This window comes from Pyxicephalus adspersus, chromosome 2 (assembly GCF_032062135.1).
Source record: "Pyxicephalus adspersus chromosome 2, UCB_Pads_2.0, whole genome shotgun sequence".
NCBI lineage: Eukaryota > Metazoa > Chordata > Amphibia > Anura > Pyxicephalidae > Pyxicephalus > Pyxicephalus adspersus.
In genome coordinates, this window is record NC_092859.1 from 124,370,479 (window position 1) to 124,389,907 (window position 19,429).

Consider the following 19,429-nt stretch of genomic DNA (forward strand, 5'->3'; position numbering starts at 1 on the left):
AGGTCAGACTTGGCCCAATTGTGCTGAAACACAAAGCAGCATTGAAACTGATTCCCTATATAATGATCAAACGTTGGCATGGATTAGATGTACACAGAATGATCACAAACTATAGATGCTTTTTTTTTTTTTTTTTGAAAAGGAAACCTGTACAGAGGAATGAAGGCTGCCACTCCTGACCAACTTAAAACCTAAATGAGCTTCTAGTTTAAATCTGCTATAGTCTCCATTTAACATGGAGGATATACTTTGCTGATTGCAGACTTTTTGGGCCAACTCAGCAGGAGGTTAGCATTCTACAGCATTGTTAGCAGGAAACAGGCTTTTCTGCTTAGGCTGTGGCTGCATTCTAATTATTAACTAGGAATTTGCACAGCTTCTGCTTTGATGTAATAGGAATTTAGAACCTTTAAACAAAAATAAATGCTCTATAAAACATTTTTGGCCACACTGATCACTAACCTGAATAGTCATGCAGCTAGGAAAGCTAGAACACCTAATCTACTTGTTCCAGAAAACTTTGGATCAACCCAACAGCCGGACGACTAAGTGGAGGAGGCACCAATCATGAATGCAATATTGCAGTGTAAGAGAATATTAAGGTTGGGAAAATACATGGCAGTGAAAACACTACTGGCAAATTCTACTTTCATAGAGAACACTTTATATGACTGGTTGTTCCCTTGGATTGATGTAGTGAAACCTAAGAATATCATATTTGGATTGTTTCCTATCCCCCACACAAGATGTCATCAACAGGCAATGAGAAAAGGGGTTACTTACTAAGGATGCAGGCAGCAAAATAAATTAGACAAATAATCCTTGTTTTTTCTTCATTCCTGCATAGCAAGGCAATCAGTAGAATTCATAAATTAAGTAGTTGCTCAGGAAATGTATATGCATTTAACAAGTTCAAGATTTTGTACATTTAAATTATTTTTTTTGGCATATCAAATTCTAAATCAGTAAATGAGACATGTTCATTTTTTAATGCTTATGGAAGTTTTTTTTAATTCACATCACAGAAAATATACATTCTTTATACACATCTGTCTTTGGAAGTGTAAGATGAACATTGCAGAAGGTTTTTAGAACATCTTATCGGATAAACTATTCCTAACTGCCAATGGGCTTTGGAGAGAATACAACCTGTTGCTTTGATAACCTTATATAGACAAGCATCATATGCACAGCAATTGCTTCAATTACCCAGTGAGAAGAAAAATGAAATTAAAAGTGCTTAACAAAAACTAAAAAATACAAATAAAAATATAAAGCAGAGTAACTGCTGTCACTGTACAAAGTATGTTTACAAATGGAAATCAGATAAAAAATAATAAATACAGACTTGGTATCAGTCTTAATGCAAACCTATCTCTCTTTCCAGGTAGCAATGTCCAGCCTTTGGCTACTAGATGCTCCTCAAACATTGTCTGCAGGGCAGTTTAACAGGATGGCAGGTGCTCAGTAGTGACCCTGCCAGTCTAATATAAGGTTACTAGCATTCATGAATTCTGCAAAAGCTTATTCCTTTCAATCCCATTATGGAACCCTTTTGTACCATCTGGACCTCTTGGAAGCCTCAGGACTCCAGGGGGAAGTCCATCGGCATTCTGTATTTTCCTTCCCAACATTGGACTGCATGCTGGGCTTTTTTCCTGTGTGACTGTTTGAGCTTGTCGTCTTCGCTGGACCCAAGGACTGCTGGATGGAGTGATGCTGCTGTCTGAAGAATATTCCATAGATCTTCTGGAAGTCTCTGGGCTCATGCTGTCAGCCAGTGGAGAATGCTTGACTCCTTTACGCTGCCCACAAGGGCTACTCCAGGGGCTATTTCTGGGCGAGGCATTTGGGCTCAGGTGATTATTTGGATAAGCAGAGGGGCTCAGCTTATTGGTAGACTGAATTTTTCGGCCTATCATTGGGGAGTTTGGATTGCTGTCTGGCTCTGATGAACTATATGCTGCTAACTCATCCCCAACATACTGAAGTTCCTCAACTCTTTTATTAAGAGACTTATTTTTGCGTGTATTTTTTGTGTCATCTTCCTTGGTCCTATCTTTCTGAATCTTTTTCTTTGGTGGCTTCATACCTATTAGAACCACCTTTATGCTTTCTTCTGTTTCACTTTCAGCATTTAAGGTTTCATGCGCCTTAATGGCAGCTTCAACTTCTTCAAATTCTACAATTGCACAATCCATGGTTCCAACCTGAGAATAACGGCTGCTGAATCGTTTCACATCTGATGGCAGATCTCTGCCAGGTTTCAGGATACGTATAGAAGAGATGCTACCAAAAGCCCCAAAGCTCTTCAAGAGCTGCTCCATTATCTTCTCTTGCATACCTCCATTCTCTTGCTCCTTATCCAGACAATGCAGTTCTGGGATGCAGTGGAGGTCATAAACCAAAAGCATCTTGCTTGGGAGGTTTTCACTAGGAAAAACAGGGACAGGAGTTTTTCTCCTGACTTTTCGGTTATCTTCGTTTAGTTCAAGTATGTCCGAAAATCTTAGAGCATATGCAGTTGTCCTCCAATCACGAGTGAGATGTTTTACCTGTGAAGGGAAAGAAAAAAAATATCAGTATTACGAATTAGTATGTTTAATAGAAAATGTATGTTATATTTAGAGCAGTAGTGAAAAGAATGTAGCTTTCAGTTACAATGAAAGTAACTATTATCATATCCCCCATCCTCTATTGTCTGATACTTCCTCCACTTCTTAGATTGCAAACTCTTCAGGGCAGGGTCCTCTCCTCCTCCTGTATCATTGTCTAATTGTCTGTCATTTGCAATCCCTATTTAATGTACAGCTCTGCGTAATATGTTGGTGCTATATAAATACTATTTAATATTAATAACCATTGTCTTGGCTGTACTGTGCAAGTTTATTTCTGCTCTTGAATGGTTTAGAGTCAATTTTAATGTTCAGGTTTTAAATCCTGAATTAACCTTAAAGCCCGTTGCAAGGATCTGATGACACCCATTGTGCCAAATTAGAAAATCTTACACACCTCTAGTTAGATCCTGCTCTGAGACACATGGCAGAAAGTTTTTCTACTTAAGCTGCACTCAACTCAAAGAACCAAGACTGGACACCTCTTGCTTTGATACACCTAGATTGCATTCAACTGATAGAAAGTATGAACGCGTTTGATCTAAAAGTTTAAAAACAGGTCAGGTGATAATGTCCATTAGCATAACTACAGATACTGCCAGGCAAAGATCACCCAGGGAGTCACCAGATGGCATAAAGAAAAATCTTGTCCCATGGCTATTTTCTCCATAACAGGTCAATGCTCGAAGCACCTGAAGCAGATTACTACACAGGTCTAAATATTAAGTCAAATCACTCAATTAAAACAAACAGCCTGAATTACCCCAATAGGTTTAAGGAAAAAATATATCTTATAAAATGTATAATGTAACAATGAAAAACAGATTTGTTTTGAGCAACTGCTTTAGTTTTCTTTGCTTAGATTGTCATAATTCTTTCTTGTTCATTCTATTATTCCTTACTAGCCACGCTGAAATTTTCTCCCACTCAGCTATTCACAGTCAGAAACAGCACAGTTATTTTGCTATACTAACTAATCCCATGGGTGGGATATTACCAATTCACTAATGAGCAAGCATTCAGACAATAACGCCCTCGAGTCTAAACCTCCATAATGGGAAGAATAGGATGCAAAAAAAAACAAATGTTTGTATGACATTCTCAACCCACTTCAATGAAGCATGTTGCTTTAGGCTATGTGCTCACTGAATTGGCCATTTTATCATCTTTAGTCACATTTCTATGGAAGGAAAAGACCTGGTCTACATACACAACTTATATACAGTATAACATTTTCTCAACACATAGGAATACTGCAAGAACATTAAAAAAGCACTGGAAAAAATGGAAACTAGAATTGACAATATACCAACGTGCCTGCTTCCTATTATGGCCACTATATTTATACCAGCAAAAACCGTAAAACTAAGACATAGAGCAATGCACTAATCCAGTAAAAAGGCATCTTCCTCAGAGGAAAGCATATATACTATTACTGTAATTTGTTAAGACAGCAGGTAATATTGTATCTGCTGGACACAAGTGTATAAGCATATTATGTCCTGAAATATTCAAGAAAGCAGAGTTCATTAACATTAATGTGAAGGATGTGGCCTTAAACATCCCAACCATTGTGAGACTAATAATTGGCAGTAAGATGTAAAGAATAACTTCAAATTTTGCATTACAAGTGGCCACTCAATGCCCAATATGAAGCAAACAGACAACAGTAGAGAGGATTGCTGCCCTGGCAGAGAGCAACAAGGAACAGCTGTGACCTGTCAGAACTGGAGGAGGTCATATTAAGGCAAATGTTACACTGTGCAGGTATGAAGGTAATGCTTACAACAATATGGCAATAACCTCACCATGGGGACAAAGCTTTGCTTTAAAGCAGAATGCCTGGCTAATTGATAGCAGCCTTCTAAAATCCCCTACACATCGGCACTCAGACTAAGGGCCTGCACATGGAGGCAAACAGGGCTCCTGCTTTCAACAATCCTTGTCAAGTTAAAACAAAATACAAATCATTGGTATAACCTCATTAATGCAGTTGTATGGCATTGTGCATTTATCAGATACGACAAAAGAGTTTTATTACACTTTTTACAAAAATAAAATTTGAATAAAATAAAATATTTACTATAGTCAGACCTGCAGTGTACCCCATGTCACTATGACAAGTTTACAAAATTGCAGATATTAGCACGCACACCCCCGCCCCTCCACTGATCTCTGATTACTGGCATTTAAAAAAATAAATTCCCCTTTTTTTCATGAGGTCATTTAATACTTCATTCTCAAGTATTCCTTTCTGTATAAGTGGACCCCTTCTTTGGGCATCCATATCACCACATTGCCATCTTTGCTGTTCAGCGTCTCAGAACCCAGAGAAAGATGCAGCAGTGATGCCAACACAAAGGTCATTTTCGGGGGAAGGATGGCAGTAGCTCAATTGCAGCATTGTGTCAGCAATCCCCAGCTCCCTGAAATGGCAACGATAAGAGACCTGGATGGAGGATTCTGGCAATAATACCTTGATTTACAGGGTGAGATAAACCTGACCAAGGTAGGGAAAGGGGTGATATTTTGTCCTTTCCACAAAATTTTACAAGCACATGCAGCTGAATGAGACGAATCCGTTCTCTTTTCTCCCTGTTCAAAGGGTTTCATATTGAGTTTCAATACAGAGCCAATTACCAAATGCAAAATTTTACTGCTGCCATCCCATTAAACCAAGAAATGATCTGAGCGTACCATGAATTGGGGAGACATTTAGTAGTTACCTATTCCACTGCCCACATTGCCAATCTTTGCTCCTTTAAAGAGTCAATGCTGCAAAAGAATCTTTAGCATCTGACAATTCAGGATTTGTCAGATGCCTATAGCTCATTGTTGTGGTTCCTAAACCCAGCCCTCATGTCGTAATGGTGTCTGTAGTGACATAAGGACAAGGTTAGAACTATGGAGCACAGTAGGGGACCAGGTTTTCAACAGATCTGGAATGGTCAGGTGCAGCAGATTCTTCATAAAACTAAACTTGTCAACTGAACTAAGCACAGGAAGTGCAGGTAAGTCCTAATACATTAGTTTATTCAAAAGCCTATAAGGATTTAAAAATATTTGAGACAAAAGTATACAGCTTTTGAAATACATTAGATAGCATCTAAAAAATAAAGATGTATTTCATAGTCTATTTTTATTGTCAAAGATTCCCCAGAAAAATATACATTATGTATACAAACTATATAAAGAACATTACCAACCTTTTTGAAAGAGGTAAGTAATTTAACACTGACAAATCCCATTTTGTTTCTTCTGACATGTTTCAGCAGAAAAGCATCTTTCTCCAGGTTCTCATCAGAGAGGTAGTACTCAATCTGTACAACAAGTTTCTGAATGAGCTCTGGGTCTGGAGGCTTCCAGTCTTGGTCAAGTTCATCTCCGTCATTCTCACCCCCACTTGTGGCAGCTCCACTGAAACACAGAAGACTGAGCATTAATGATGCTGAAAAATTCTCTTTGTATACAAGATATACTTAAAAGCCAGACATTTTGAAATCCCAACAAATAAACATGGACTAAGAAAAAAAAAAAAATTACACTAGTCTAAGGAAAACTTGCCACATGTCAACTACAGCAAGCCCAGTTGCAACCCCATTCAGCTGGTCAAAACAGCGACTACTGCCAACCCCTTTAATTCTCTTAGCTCTCTCCTGAGTAATTAGCCAAGTTCAGAGTTGTTTGCAACTCTGTGGAGCCTCTAAACACCAGACATTACCATGAGCATTTTCTGGAGCTTCAAATATAATGGTTATCTCATACAACACATTAGGAATGAATTGATTGAACACACTTGAATTTGATTTCCAGAAAAAGCAGTTGCCACTGCCAAAGTCATGCTATGAAATGAAAGGGAGCGCCAAGAAGCTGCCATAGCTTGATGTAACCTTACCAATGGCAACCTACATAGGTCAATTCATACAATAGGATATATTGTCAGCATTTGTCCAACTTTCATTCTGCCTCTGGTAACATTTACCATTTCCTGTGATACCAGTTTATGGAGTTATTGTTCCAAAAAGACTTGCTCATCGCTTCCTATGGCACACAAGCTGCCACCCACCAAAACTAAATTGTACATGATTTGCTTTGTATATTAAGTGAAAGTCTATGAAAATAACTTGTGTGTCAACACAATATAAGCAACAGAAATTATTCCAATAAATGTATTCATAAGTTAAATTCCAAAACACTTTCGTAAATCTGATTCTTTTCCTGGAAATCAGACAGCAGATTAATAGACTTACTGTAATGTAGCTCCAAGATAAAGGCCCTAGGATATAGAAGCAATGCATCAAAATTGACTAGGGAAAAATTCAGTGGACCCTTCCAGCATTGGTATGAACTGGTGTCCACCAGTGCATACCAGTGTGTTCTTATGATCCCATTGAATAGTGCAAGAGCAGCTTGAACAAACGTTGATAAATTACACAAAAGGAAATCTTATTAGCTGCACAAAAGTTAGGCTATGTACACACGTGCAATAATTGTTGTTGGAAAGAATCTTTCACAACCCTTTCCAACAACTAACGACTGCACGATGCATGAACAAGTGCTGTACATATAGCACAGTTCTGTTCAATGAAGAGGGGAGGGGGAGAACAACGGAGCGGCACTGCGCTGTGCTCTCCCCCTTCACTTGCAATACGATCGTTCATCATCCGCGGATCCGCCAGGACAATCGTTCAGACGATAGGCAACGAGCGATGTACACCTACATTCTCGTCTGATATTGTCCCTGAGAAGATTGTCGGACGAGAACCATTGCACGTGTGTACTGAGCCTTACATCATCAGTTGTCTCTCAATGACCAAGGAGGGTTGCTGTGGACCTGAAGAGCTGATGAAGAAGATGCTGGTTTTAACGAATGCTGTGGTGACAGGTTCCTGGACCTATAATCACTGCAAGGCACCTGAAAATAGTATGCACCATAATTGGCAAGTACACACAGTATACTTTGCAATTATGGCAAAAGCTCACCCTCGTCCAAAATGTCCTTATACTTTTGGTAAATTGACAAACTGCTTTCTAAGACCATTATAATAATTTTCACATTTCAATCATATCTCTGTAAAAAACAAAAACAAAAAAAAAACATTACACCAGGAACACAATGCAATAAAAATGGTCCACATTAGAATCTTTTGCAAAATCCTATGCCTTTGGTTTTGTTATATAACTCTTGTTCAAAGACACATAGCAGATATATTTAGTATGGGCAGACAAATCATTAGCACAATCCATGTTATAACCTCAGCCATGAGGATTATATACCGTGCACTTCTGAACATTCCTTGAAAACACTGTACTTCAATTTCTCAGAATCCCCTTGGAAATACTGCTAAAGCTTGGACAGCATCACACTGCTAATACCATTCTTACTTAGCTGTGATCCAATATAGTGATATTTTCATCTGCTGAACGAGAAATTAGATCTACATTGCTCGAAGACAAAGACTATTTACTGCATTAAAACTTTGTTAGGAAAGACATATGGGAGCTGACTTCTCCAACCTGCTCTGAAAGTTGAAACCCTCAGGGCTATCATAGTCATCTTTGTGTCACTATTCGGCAAGTAACTGATCCAGAATAAGCGTATATTAAGCTTTCCATAACTAGTTACAAAGCATTACATTACTAAGGAAACCAAAAGGATAAACCCCCAACCTTTAAAAACAAGTCCTCTCCATCTGATCATATGTAAATTTTGCATTGACATTGATGGGATAGAACAATCTGGTCGGCCCAATAATGCAGGATAATAGCAGGAATGGATGTGGAATTTTAGGTATAGGCAATAATGCATATTGTGGTAGTGGTTTCAAGGAAAAATCATGTACATTTTCCAAGCAATGTATTTTTTTGGTAACTAGTAATGCTTCTTAAGCACTTGTATCAATTGTACATGAGCTTTTCATGAGTGTTCTGGGTAATATTCTCCTAGTATATGATGAGAGGAGAAACCACCTGAACATATGAAAATGCTACATACAGATCCATTCCTGAGTTAGTCCAGTTGTGAGAGTTCCCTGTAGTAATTTGCATTGGCTCTTCTTAAAAGCTCATACAGAAAACGTCACGCTTCCCCCCCATCTTTAGCAAAATCACAGGGGCATTTTAAAAGGTTGCACAACACATCCACTGATAACTACCTTCCCTGCGCTACCACGTCATTTGTCTGCTTGAGTCTACAAAGGGTCAATACAGGGGCCGACTACACAAAATGAGGCCCAAGCAAATTTAAATGGGCCCCAAAAGCACAGCATTCCAGCTCCCTGCACCCTTGCCATTATGAAATCGGGGCCCTGGGTAATTGCCCAGTTTGCTCTACCCTAAACAGGTCCCGTGTTATTGATCATTTCCCCTTCCTTAATGAACAATATTTAGGCTTGAAGATTGGCCACTCAGGCCTCAGCATTGCATCCAGGAAGGGGAGCAAAGCACCAAGAATAAACCGCAAAAACAAGCATCAATAGGGCTGAAACGGGGGAGCAAGTGGCTGTAACAGTCAATTAGAAATGACAACTGATATATATACACAAATATATATATATATATATAACATACACACACACACATATATATGTACATATATATTAGGCCTGGTTGATGCCTATATAGAGCTGCAGAAACTTGGTTAGGTTAATACTATACAGCAAAAAAAGCAGTTTTGCTAGTAGCCCTAAAATAGCCAGAATGAGTAATCTTTCCAACAAAAAGAAAAAACTTGCTACAGCTGCAGACATTTATGGGGAACAGAATGGCAGGGTTGCAAACACAACTTATTAGAAATAAAGCACAGACATGCAATGATGGCCTCATTCAGGTAATTTTTGCAGATCAGGTGCTGATTGTGTCTGTGTACACCAGAATCTATCCCCAGACATCCACTTTTGGCAGCGATCAGCTACACGGGACTAATTTGGTAATTGCTACTTTTTCTCCTGATATAAATATTTTTGGTGACTAGGCGGTCAGAATTAGTCATTTCCTTACTTGTGTCACATACTGGTTCCTGTTACTGCAGCAGAACGTATGCTAAATATCCAGGACTACCTGCTTCCATCCGTGCCTAGTCAAACAACTGGTCAGCTTTGTGGTTAAATTGCTGATCTTTCCTAATCAGCCGCAGCACTTGTGTAAATAAATGTGTCAACAATTATGTGAGCAGCACTGGTTATATGTTACTAGAATATGCATGTTCAACACATAGCTCTAGGTGCTGGCAGGCCAGTGTAACAAACTTGTCTTCCCAGCTAATTACCCAATCTTACATGCTACTAGAAGGAAGAGCCAAAGCCAACATTCTGAAACCATTTATACAATGGACCTGGTTCCTCCTCCTTCAGAGTATAAAGAACGGCAAGAACTGTCATTTACATATGCAAAAGTAGGAAAGTCACAATCTAGTCAAAACCTTTCACAGCTGGTGAACTAATTCTTGCATACAAAACAATGTTACATTGACAGCCAAAATGTTAAAAGGATGCAATAAAGATTTATATACCTGGCCTTGTCAATCCTGAGGCAGTCTTCATCACTGCTGCTTCCGCCTTCTACATGCCTGCGTTTATAAACCCCATCAGATGGCCCAGTAGTTATTATAACCTGACCTAAATGATCTCCAATTCCATAGCACTCAATCCCCGGAAAAGATGCAAAGCCCAGATCAACCTCAAGAGTGCTTCCTGCTCCTCTAGCAGTGCCTACTTTGTGCCATTCCTCAGGCATGGATAACATTTCACCACCAGGTTCTAGTGGAAGCCACATATCTTCAGTGGATGAACTAAAGTCCACCATAGTAGAAGCCATTGATTCATCCAAATAACCAAATAAATTGTTCAGTTCATCATCAGTCTGGCATTCACCCACAACTAAGGAGGGTTCTCTTACATGCCCAAAAGCACAAAAGTCTTCTTCAAAGCTCAAACCTATATCTATTTCTGAACACATTTCACGTTCCAATAGCACATCAGGGTCAGCACTAAATTCTGTCACACAGTTTATATCAATATCTGATTCTTGCTCTTTGCACAAAACCTTCAAAGCACTATCAACTATATCTTGCTTTAAGTCAAGGCAAGTTTTTCTGCCTTCAGAAATCTCTTGTATGGAGTCTACTCTAGGAGCAGAGGGTGTAAATCCCACCTCAGTATTGGAACAATGCCTTACTGAAGCTTTATCTAGCTGCCGTATAGCATTCATTTGGCCAAAACACTTTGGAAAACCTACAGTTTTTTGCAACGTCTGCAGCAAATATGGAAAGCAGAAGTGGCCAGCTGTCCAAAGCCAAACCCTGAAACCCCAGGGAACAGACAGTGACCCACTCTGAGGGTTAAACTTCACTTCTGATCCAATGGTATCAACTTGACCAGCACTGCACAGAGATCTTTTCTTCTTTCCACACAGACAGCCAAACCATTTTCCCTCACTCCTATACACAGGACATAATAACTCCTGAAATGGAGATGGTAGAAGGATTAGGAAGCAGTGGATGAATGTGTTCATTAACTGATACATCTTCAGCAAGGCCCTGTTATAAACTCAAGTCTAGGCCTAAGCCTGCAACAGGGCTCAGCCCTTTCTTCTAGCTGCTTTATATAAGCTAGGTTGTTTAACCCATTACTGCAGCACATATTATCTCTGGAGGTTTCAGGATCTCCATGCCTAGTGAATGTGACTTTAACCACACATGAATATCCCTAAGTCACTGATTAGCTCAACTGCACTGAGTCCTTTCAATTGCAACAGATGAGAATATGTGCATGAAATTCAAATTATAGGACATAATATTGCTCTATCCAAGCCTACGATAAATATGAACAGAAAATCTTTTGCATGCATTATTAGAGATGGTTTGGAAATGATAACAGAGCTTCTTAGAACATGTTTACATCTTCTCATTGAAGTGTATTGTGCATTTTACTGCATTGCACAAACTGCATTCTAGTGTAATATGGTGTCATTTGTTTTGAATTGCACCCCAATACACTATTACAGTGTCAGGCCTTGTACCCATAAAGTAGTGCACTTCCATGCACATGTTGTGTGTTGTGGTGTGCTGTGTTAAAAAGAGCCCTGCCAGCCCATTCAAAATTAATGAGATGGCTTAAGGCATGGATGTTAATGCAATTCAATGTCTGATTGGGCTCTTAGGAAAATTGTTTACCTGTCAGACTGTTTCTTATACAGCTCGCAAAGTATGGATAATATATTTGCTACAGGTAACTATGACTGTATGGCGCATTTCTCAACTTTCTACCTACTAATAAGACCTATTGTATTTTCCAATCTCTGGAAATATCAGAATTCGGCTTTTACTGCATACAATGTAATACATTACGAAATACAATTTTGCAGAAAAAATAGTTTGAAAGGAGATTTGGTTTAAGATAAAAGCAAGTCTCTCAGCAGCTTGGTATTCACAAGTATATGCAGTTTTAGATCTTTCATTACAGCTGAAAAAAAATTATCTGCATGGCCATTTTTAGGCTTGCGCCATATAGATTGATATATGCAGTGCTGTAGATGCATTGTTAAAGAAGTTATAAAAAAACTGCTTCCATCTGAATCGGGAGAATAAAGGAATGAAGGAAAATGCAACAAAAATGAAGCAGTCTAATCTTTTTTTTTTTCCAGTGAATGTCAAACATACGGATCCTCTCCACCTTAACTCTATACTTCGGAAATGGATCAGTGTTATCACCAGAATTACATCTGTGCAATTAACAGGGAGATGATCTAGAAGGCAGAAAAGCTGAACTATAAAGCAGAAGTGTGATGTTGCGTTCAGTGTGGCAGGTATAAGGGTACATCACAAGAGTGGCAATACAAAACTACAACACACGTGGCTGTTAGCCAGCAAACAGCTTTCTGAAGTTACACATCCAGGGTTGGTTCACATCCATGCACTTTCTATTCCCTGAGCACTTATGAATAGTACAATGCAATGTGGATGCAATGAAGTGCATTGCTATTCATTTTAATAGCATCCTAAAGCTCTCTAAGACTGGTGAATATAGACTATCATTGGGGAACCTGAATGATCCAGTAAACCTGGAATTGATTGAAAACATTTGCCAACTAATAGCAAATCATTTTTAAGAAATCTGTTCCAGATTTGTTGGATCATCCAGGTTCTCCCATGATAGATATCTTTACCAGTATTGGAGAGCTTTAATAAATCAGGCCTAATGAGAACCCACACAAATAATCCAATCAGAAATCATCTTTACAGCTGAAAAGCACACTCTGCTTAGCTGCAGAGGCTTCATGCCCCTTTGCCAATTTGACATTAGATTGTCCGTTGTGAATTTTACAAGAATTGTTTTACAATTTTTTTTGTTTATTATGATAGGTATGCAAAAAACAAAAAAACAACCTAAGGCATGGTAGTATTCATTAAAAATAGCATTCCAACATACAGTAATTGCAAATACTGCGAGATAGGGTGACGCAGGAAGAAAAACCCGGAAGAAGGGAGAAGATGTCGGCGATCAGCGCAGGACGACGTAGGACCCAAACAAAGAAAGCTCTTGATGGATAGAGGGATCTGCAGGATTAGGTGTGTTTTTTTTGTTTCAAGTTTAGTTACACTTTAACTTTCGCAAAGCCCTTGATCTCTCCACTTCTGGCCTCGATTTGGTCCCACACTGTCCTGGTTTTTTTCTTTGTCCCGGCGAAGAATTAGCTTTATGTTTTTCCTTTTTCTATCCTAATGTAAATGTGAAAAAAGAGTGCCGATCTCACTGGTTGTGCATGAGTTCAGCACTTTTTGTTCCAATGTTGGGAAAAGCCCATTCTGCTCCTGCATGAGCAGAAGGAGCAGCCCGAAACCTCCTGGGAACCGTGAAGTAGGTATTCCAGGAAGCTCTCCAATTCAGTCTTAACTGCAGCAGTAATGACTACCCTTTTATATAGAATAAAAACTGTTTTTTTTTTTTTTGTGGCCTTAAGACCTAAAAAACTAAAAGTGTGGGATATTTATTTTTGTATTTGCAGCCTAATTGTAATACAGTAATACATACAGAGAGGAGAGATAGCTGAGTTTTTATATACTACAAAAAAAGCAAGAATATAAGAATGTAAAGGTCAAATTTAATAATAACCTTGGATGGGTGCTCACTGAAAATACACTGCTGGTTTCTCTTTAAGCAGTGGGCTTGCTCTCAGAAAGATTGATGAGTTTTCTGCAACATGGAAAATGCACAGCAGCTCTCCATCCTTCACATAAAAGCTTCAGCATATAGCAGCGTGTGCAGGTTTATATTACTCAGTCTGTACTGCTCACTTCCAGTGCTGGATTTACATCAGGCACAATGCTGCCAGCATTGACAAAAACCCACAATGACATTTAATTAGTGAGTCACATACTCCCGCAACATGCACAATCTCATGGGTTTCTTTGGAAAAATAAAGGTTACTGGATGCAGACGAACGCTGTTTATGCAAAATATCTAAATAAAATCTCTTTTCTCATGCAGGTTTATCTTTGGGTATGGCATATGATAGTAGAACATTTTGGCTTTCACATGGCTAAAGCGTTAGAGGAACCCATCATGACAGCTCCCTTATGGCACAGCCTAGGCTTCCATACACTGCTAGATGCAGCTGCTGTCGGACTAAAGAAAGCAATGCCAATTCCAGGGCAGAACTGACCGGAAACCAGAATATGTTTAGGACCTTTGTAAAGTTCCTCTCCTGTTTCATTGTCTGTATCTGTCTGTCATTTGCAACCCCTATGTAATGGACAGCGCTGCGTAATATGTTGGCGCTATATAAAAAATTCTGTAATTGTAAGCTGTACTACTTCTTTATAAGCAATTTCTATTCTTCAAGTTCATATTGTTTGAGATCAACACGTTTAAAAAATACATTCATGCATACATAACAAGCAAATGACCATGAACAGAATGATTGGATTATGCATGCATTGCAAATCACCTTTGGATGGCTACTGTTAAATTATGTTTTCTGATACATATATATCTATATATGACATTTATGCCTAATGTTACATTTTTGGCACTATAGATGGACAATATGTGGACTTGTCAAGCAATTGACTGAGTTTATGCTACGAACCAGATAACAGTGGCTAATTAGGCCAATCATTGACAGAACAGATTTTAAGATGTTTGCTCATCTTTAGTTTCCAGGAAATACGACAATCATGTTAAATTTAGCTTGCTTGCACTATTTGTGTGTATGAAAGGTCTGCAGCAATTAAAGAGACCAACATGTCAGCAACATCATCATATAATGCCTTTTAGGACAAGTGTATAATGATATATAGGGGGCAACTGTAAGACACAGCTGAGAGTAACAAAGATGCAGAAGACTCGAATGGTAAAAAAAATAACATTGCATCATATTAGCTACAAACCTTTCTTACAGGGTTCTTATAAAACCTTAAAAAATCATTGGCTGGATAGGGAAGTTGAACAGAAGTAATGACTTACCAAGGGGAACAACCTATAGCAGGTGTAAAAGTTCCGCCTTTCTAGTTTCATGTGAACCTGTGAAGTTACACGACCAGGTCCATAAAGCAAAACATATCAGATACCTGAACAGTAGCTAGGATTTATCTGCAGAGTGCAAAGGAATCCCCAATGTTCTAAAGCTTTGCTGAGTCCCTATTCACCACATAAATTTCTGGCTGATCGTTAGCATGTCTGCTCAATCTCCCACACCTTAATGGTCAACACTAGGAATGAAGAGAAGTGGGAGAGAGGAGTTGGGCTAGTTATAAACTAGGAAGGTTTGTGGTCAGTATTTGTCCAGTAGAGCGCCAAAATCTAATGGTATCTAAGGATAGACTGAGCCCATTAACAAGCACCTGGATGTGCCCACCCTATGGAATCAGGACCACCTTACAAGCAATGTGAGCCACTGGTTTTCTGTAAGCTACATGATGACTTTGGTAGCTACAAATTACCAAACTTTGACCGAGTAAAGCAAACTGAAAAAGTAAATGTGTAATATACCTTACTTAATAGCATTTCAATATTTTCTATTATGCAAGTTTTACACTGAAATGACATTTGCATGCAAGGGTTAGTTCATGGTGGCCATCCTTCTTCTTTGCCCCACCTATAGTTTATAGAAGGTCATCAGAAAATAGAGAGCCCATGATGCAAGCCAGTCCAACTTATCCTAAAGTTACTTTGGAAAGTGATATAAGTATTATCCTTCTCCTAGTAGGTATGAAAAAGGCGGCATTGATGAATGAATACCTACCCTGTTTATCCTGTGAAGATGCTGATTATCTATATAAATTATATAGCATATTATATAAAGTGAATAAGTCGTGCCTGCAAAGCTGATCCTTTTTGCCAGCGAGTCCATATTTTCCACTAACTACTGGAGAATGTCAAGTGCTGATTCTTTGCTATCAGTGAATTAGCATGGAAGATTGTTAAACTCCACAGCTGGAAAATGGAAAAGCACTCACTGTACAGAGTAAACTAGGACTTACATCAGCAAGTGTGTAAAATGTAAATACGTGCAGTTATGCAACAGTGCTTACATGATATGTGGAAAGCTGTGTCAAAATACCAAGAAACTGACATCACCGATTACTGTAATTACTGTACTGAGTTGACAAATATGCTGCTACAATATTATTACTAGAATAGAGTTCAATATAGTTCCATGATGCATTAGCTATCAGGATTCTTGATTTATACAGCCTTGGTTTAAAGGGAAAATTAGTGCATGTAGACAAGCTCAGCCTATTGATACCTCAGCTCTGCCTCCCCCCAGCCATTCCTTAGGGTTCACAGCAGGAACATGTGAATGTTACACTAATGTGCCAATTGTGCATTGATATGCTGCTGTGTCATTCACTTTGAATTGTGTGTCAATGCATCTCGACAATATAAAAAGTGTAAAATAAAAAGCAAACTGCATTAAATTTGCTCACATTGAAGTTTATCACAACTTATGGACTGATAATGCAGCATATTAAACACACCTGAACCCACAAAAATACATGTGGGGGGGAGCAAGTTGTTGGAGTGAGTGAGCTTCTATGTTTTGTACATATGTTAGATGATTGTTGCCTAAGATAAACAAGATGATCATAGCCAATCCATCTTGAAAATTGAATAAGCAGGGACAACCGTGGTACTTTCCTATGGAGAACAGCGCTGCAGGGTGCCCCCCTCCTTAATAGAATTGAACAGTGCTGTGTACAGTGCTCATTCATTCTCCTGTCAATGGAAACAATCAGGAAAGAAATGGGCATCAGTACAAAATAGTACACATTGTATACTTCCAGAAACAGAAAGATTGCCAAACATAGTTTCACAGTATGACAAGCAACAGAAGCAAACAAAGAAAATGTACAGTTGACCATAATTCTGTTAATATCCCATATTATCTGTTCTCAGGGAACAGACCCACTCATCTCCCCAGAGCACTAGATCTTGGACCGGGACAGAAGCTAAATGATATAGCCATATAAACCATTTTCAGTGACAAAAATCTAACATGTGTATGTACCGTAGCCTTAAAGCTCCATACACACTTCAGATAATAAAGGTTTAGGTGAACAGCGTTTCTTATCTTGGGAGAAAATCTGACATGTGCACAGCAGTCCCCTAATGACGTTCTTCAATCTGTCATGGCAGAATGATGATCAACCAAATGGAAACCCTATAGCAGTGAAGGAGTGCAAAGTGCGGGGCCACTTCTTTGTCCTCCCCCTCCATAGAAGAGAACCGTGCTGTGTGTACAGCTCTCATTCATTCATCTGTCACTGGAAACAATCACAAATCATCTGACTCTCATCGGACGTCTGTACGAGGCTATTCTCTTTGTATACCCAGTCTTGGTTAGCGGTGTTATCTGCTGTATATACATATACAGAGAGTTCTTTGACTCAGTAGCTAATCATCATGCTCAGTAGAAGTTTGGAACTTTGTAGGGGAATTACGTCCACTCTTGTCCATATAAACTGAGCGATCTTTTAATAAATGATTATATTGTAACCAATAAACTGATATACCATGGTAACTGAAAAGGTTCATTTGTAGAAGAATTGGAACATTGCAGAGCCATTCAGATGGCTGTGAAATAGCTTTTGTTCTATCTAAATGTCTTTATACATTGAGTGTATGGATTGCTAGGGCAATCACAGATTTGCTTTTTTAACATTCACTAAAATAAAAAGATGGCTTGAATCTAAGTGGATGCTATAAACATCTCAGACACAACAATTTCAGATCCCAGACATATTAATATTGGCTGCATACATTACTTTTGTTGCCTTTATACTATCACCCGATAATTTAACTTTTTTGCCTTTGTTTAGGCTAAAAGAGATATATGAGTTACCTTTATAGGTTATACCTTATTTATTCTCATTTCTATTACATGTGAAGAAGTGTAGTTCACAGAAAATAGATAAGAAAACCAATAAGATTTTGTGGATTTCTGATGAGTACACATCTGGAAGCTGCAGTGTCTCAGAAGGGGAGTATCTGAGACACAGAAGAATTTGGCTTATCCATGGGGGGAAAAGGAAGTATTTTGTTGATTTTATGAGGCTTGTGCATCTCATAGTAACTATATTGGAAATGTGTTTAGACTGTTATACAAAAACTTTAGTGCTAGGGTCAGACCCATGGCATAATCAAGTGTTCCCAAGCGGATCCTATAAGCTGGTACATTGCCAGCTGCTCAGCCACCTGCCTCACAGGCATACACTACCACTCATTGACATCCCTATTTATTCTCTATTGCATTGCCGCCGGTGGGACGCTACATGTAGCATCTCACCAGAGGAAGCAGTTCAGAGGCATGAGGAACCAGTAACTACATCACAATTTTACTGCCAGTCTAAACATGAAGCCATATTTGTACATTTTATTTTGACACATTGGGCCTGTTTTATTAAAGCTTTCCAAGGCTGGAGAGGATACACTTTCATCAGTGAAGCTGAGTGATCCAGAAAACCTGGAATGGATCTAGCCCAGGGATCTAAACATTTGCTAGCAAATAGCAAATGTCTTTGAAGAAATCCATTCCAGGTTTGCTGGATCACCCAGCTTCACTAATGAAAATGTATCCTCTCCAACCCTAGAGAGCTTTAATAAATCAGCCAATTGTTGTGAACAAACACATTTACCCACTACATTTTTAAAATGTTGGTTCACAGCTCCAATCCAACCAGATGTAGCACCAATGTGTACAATGACATACTTGACTGCTGCTTAGACACATTAGCTACATATATATGTGTCATCATATAAATATCATATGTGTGTGTTTGTATATGTGTCCACATCAGACAATATACATGTGTTTATCATTGTGCAATGCTCAGCCTGTCATCAGATTACACTTGCAGCTAGAAACAAAACAACAAAAAATCTGAGTGGGTAAAATTTGATGACTTTAGGGATCATTTTGGAGCATGATTTTGTGCTTTCGCAATAAGATTGTGATGATTTTTGCAGAGACATGCTTGGTTTACTTTACTTGCATATTAGCTTCCTGTATCTCTAAAAAAGATACATTCCATTGTACGTCACTACAAAACCAGATGATAACCTCACACTAGTCTGAACTATTCTACAAAGTGTACAATAAAATGTCACTGACACTGTTGTGCATTGGGCCGTGGGAAAAAAATGTAATAAAAATTAAAAAATAAATGATCAAACTGTACAAAATACAGGTAATTGTATTCTAATATATATATATATATATATATATACATCTCCCTCCTCATAGATTGTTAGCTCTTCTTGGCAGGGTCTTTTTTTTCCCTATTTAATGTACAGCGCTGCGTAATATGTTGGAGC

At 38.6% G+C, this 19,429-nt stretch overlaps 1 protein-coding gene across 3 annotated transcripts in view; it reads right to left on the reverse strand.

Moving 5' to 3' along the window:
• Nucleotides 1–979: 979 nt before the first annotated feature.
• Nucleotides 980–19,429, reverse strand: part of LARP6 (La ribonucleoprotein 6, translational regulator) — a 22,222-nt gene continuing 3,772 nt past the window's right edge. The window contains exons 1-3 of one of the 3 annotated variants that reach the window (XM_072402297.1): nt 10,126–11,145; nt 5,822–6,032; nt 980–2,555 (exon numbers count right to left, since the gene is read on the reverse strand). In XM_072402297.1, the coding sequence (XP_072258398.1) occupies nt 1,506–2,555; nt 5,822–6,032; nt 10,126–11,138 (2,274 nt within the window). In that variant the 5' untranslated portion in view covers nt 11,139–11,145 and the 3' untranslated portion in view covers nt 980–1,505. Of the gene's footprint in view, nt 2,556–5,821; nt 6,033–10,125; nt 11,146–19,429 lie in introns of those variants that run through there. The other 2 variants (XM_072402299.1, XM_072402300.1) reach the window with 2 other exon arrangements.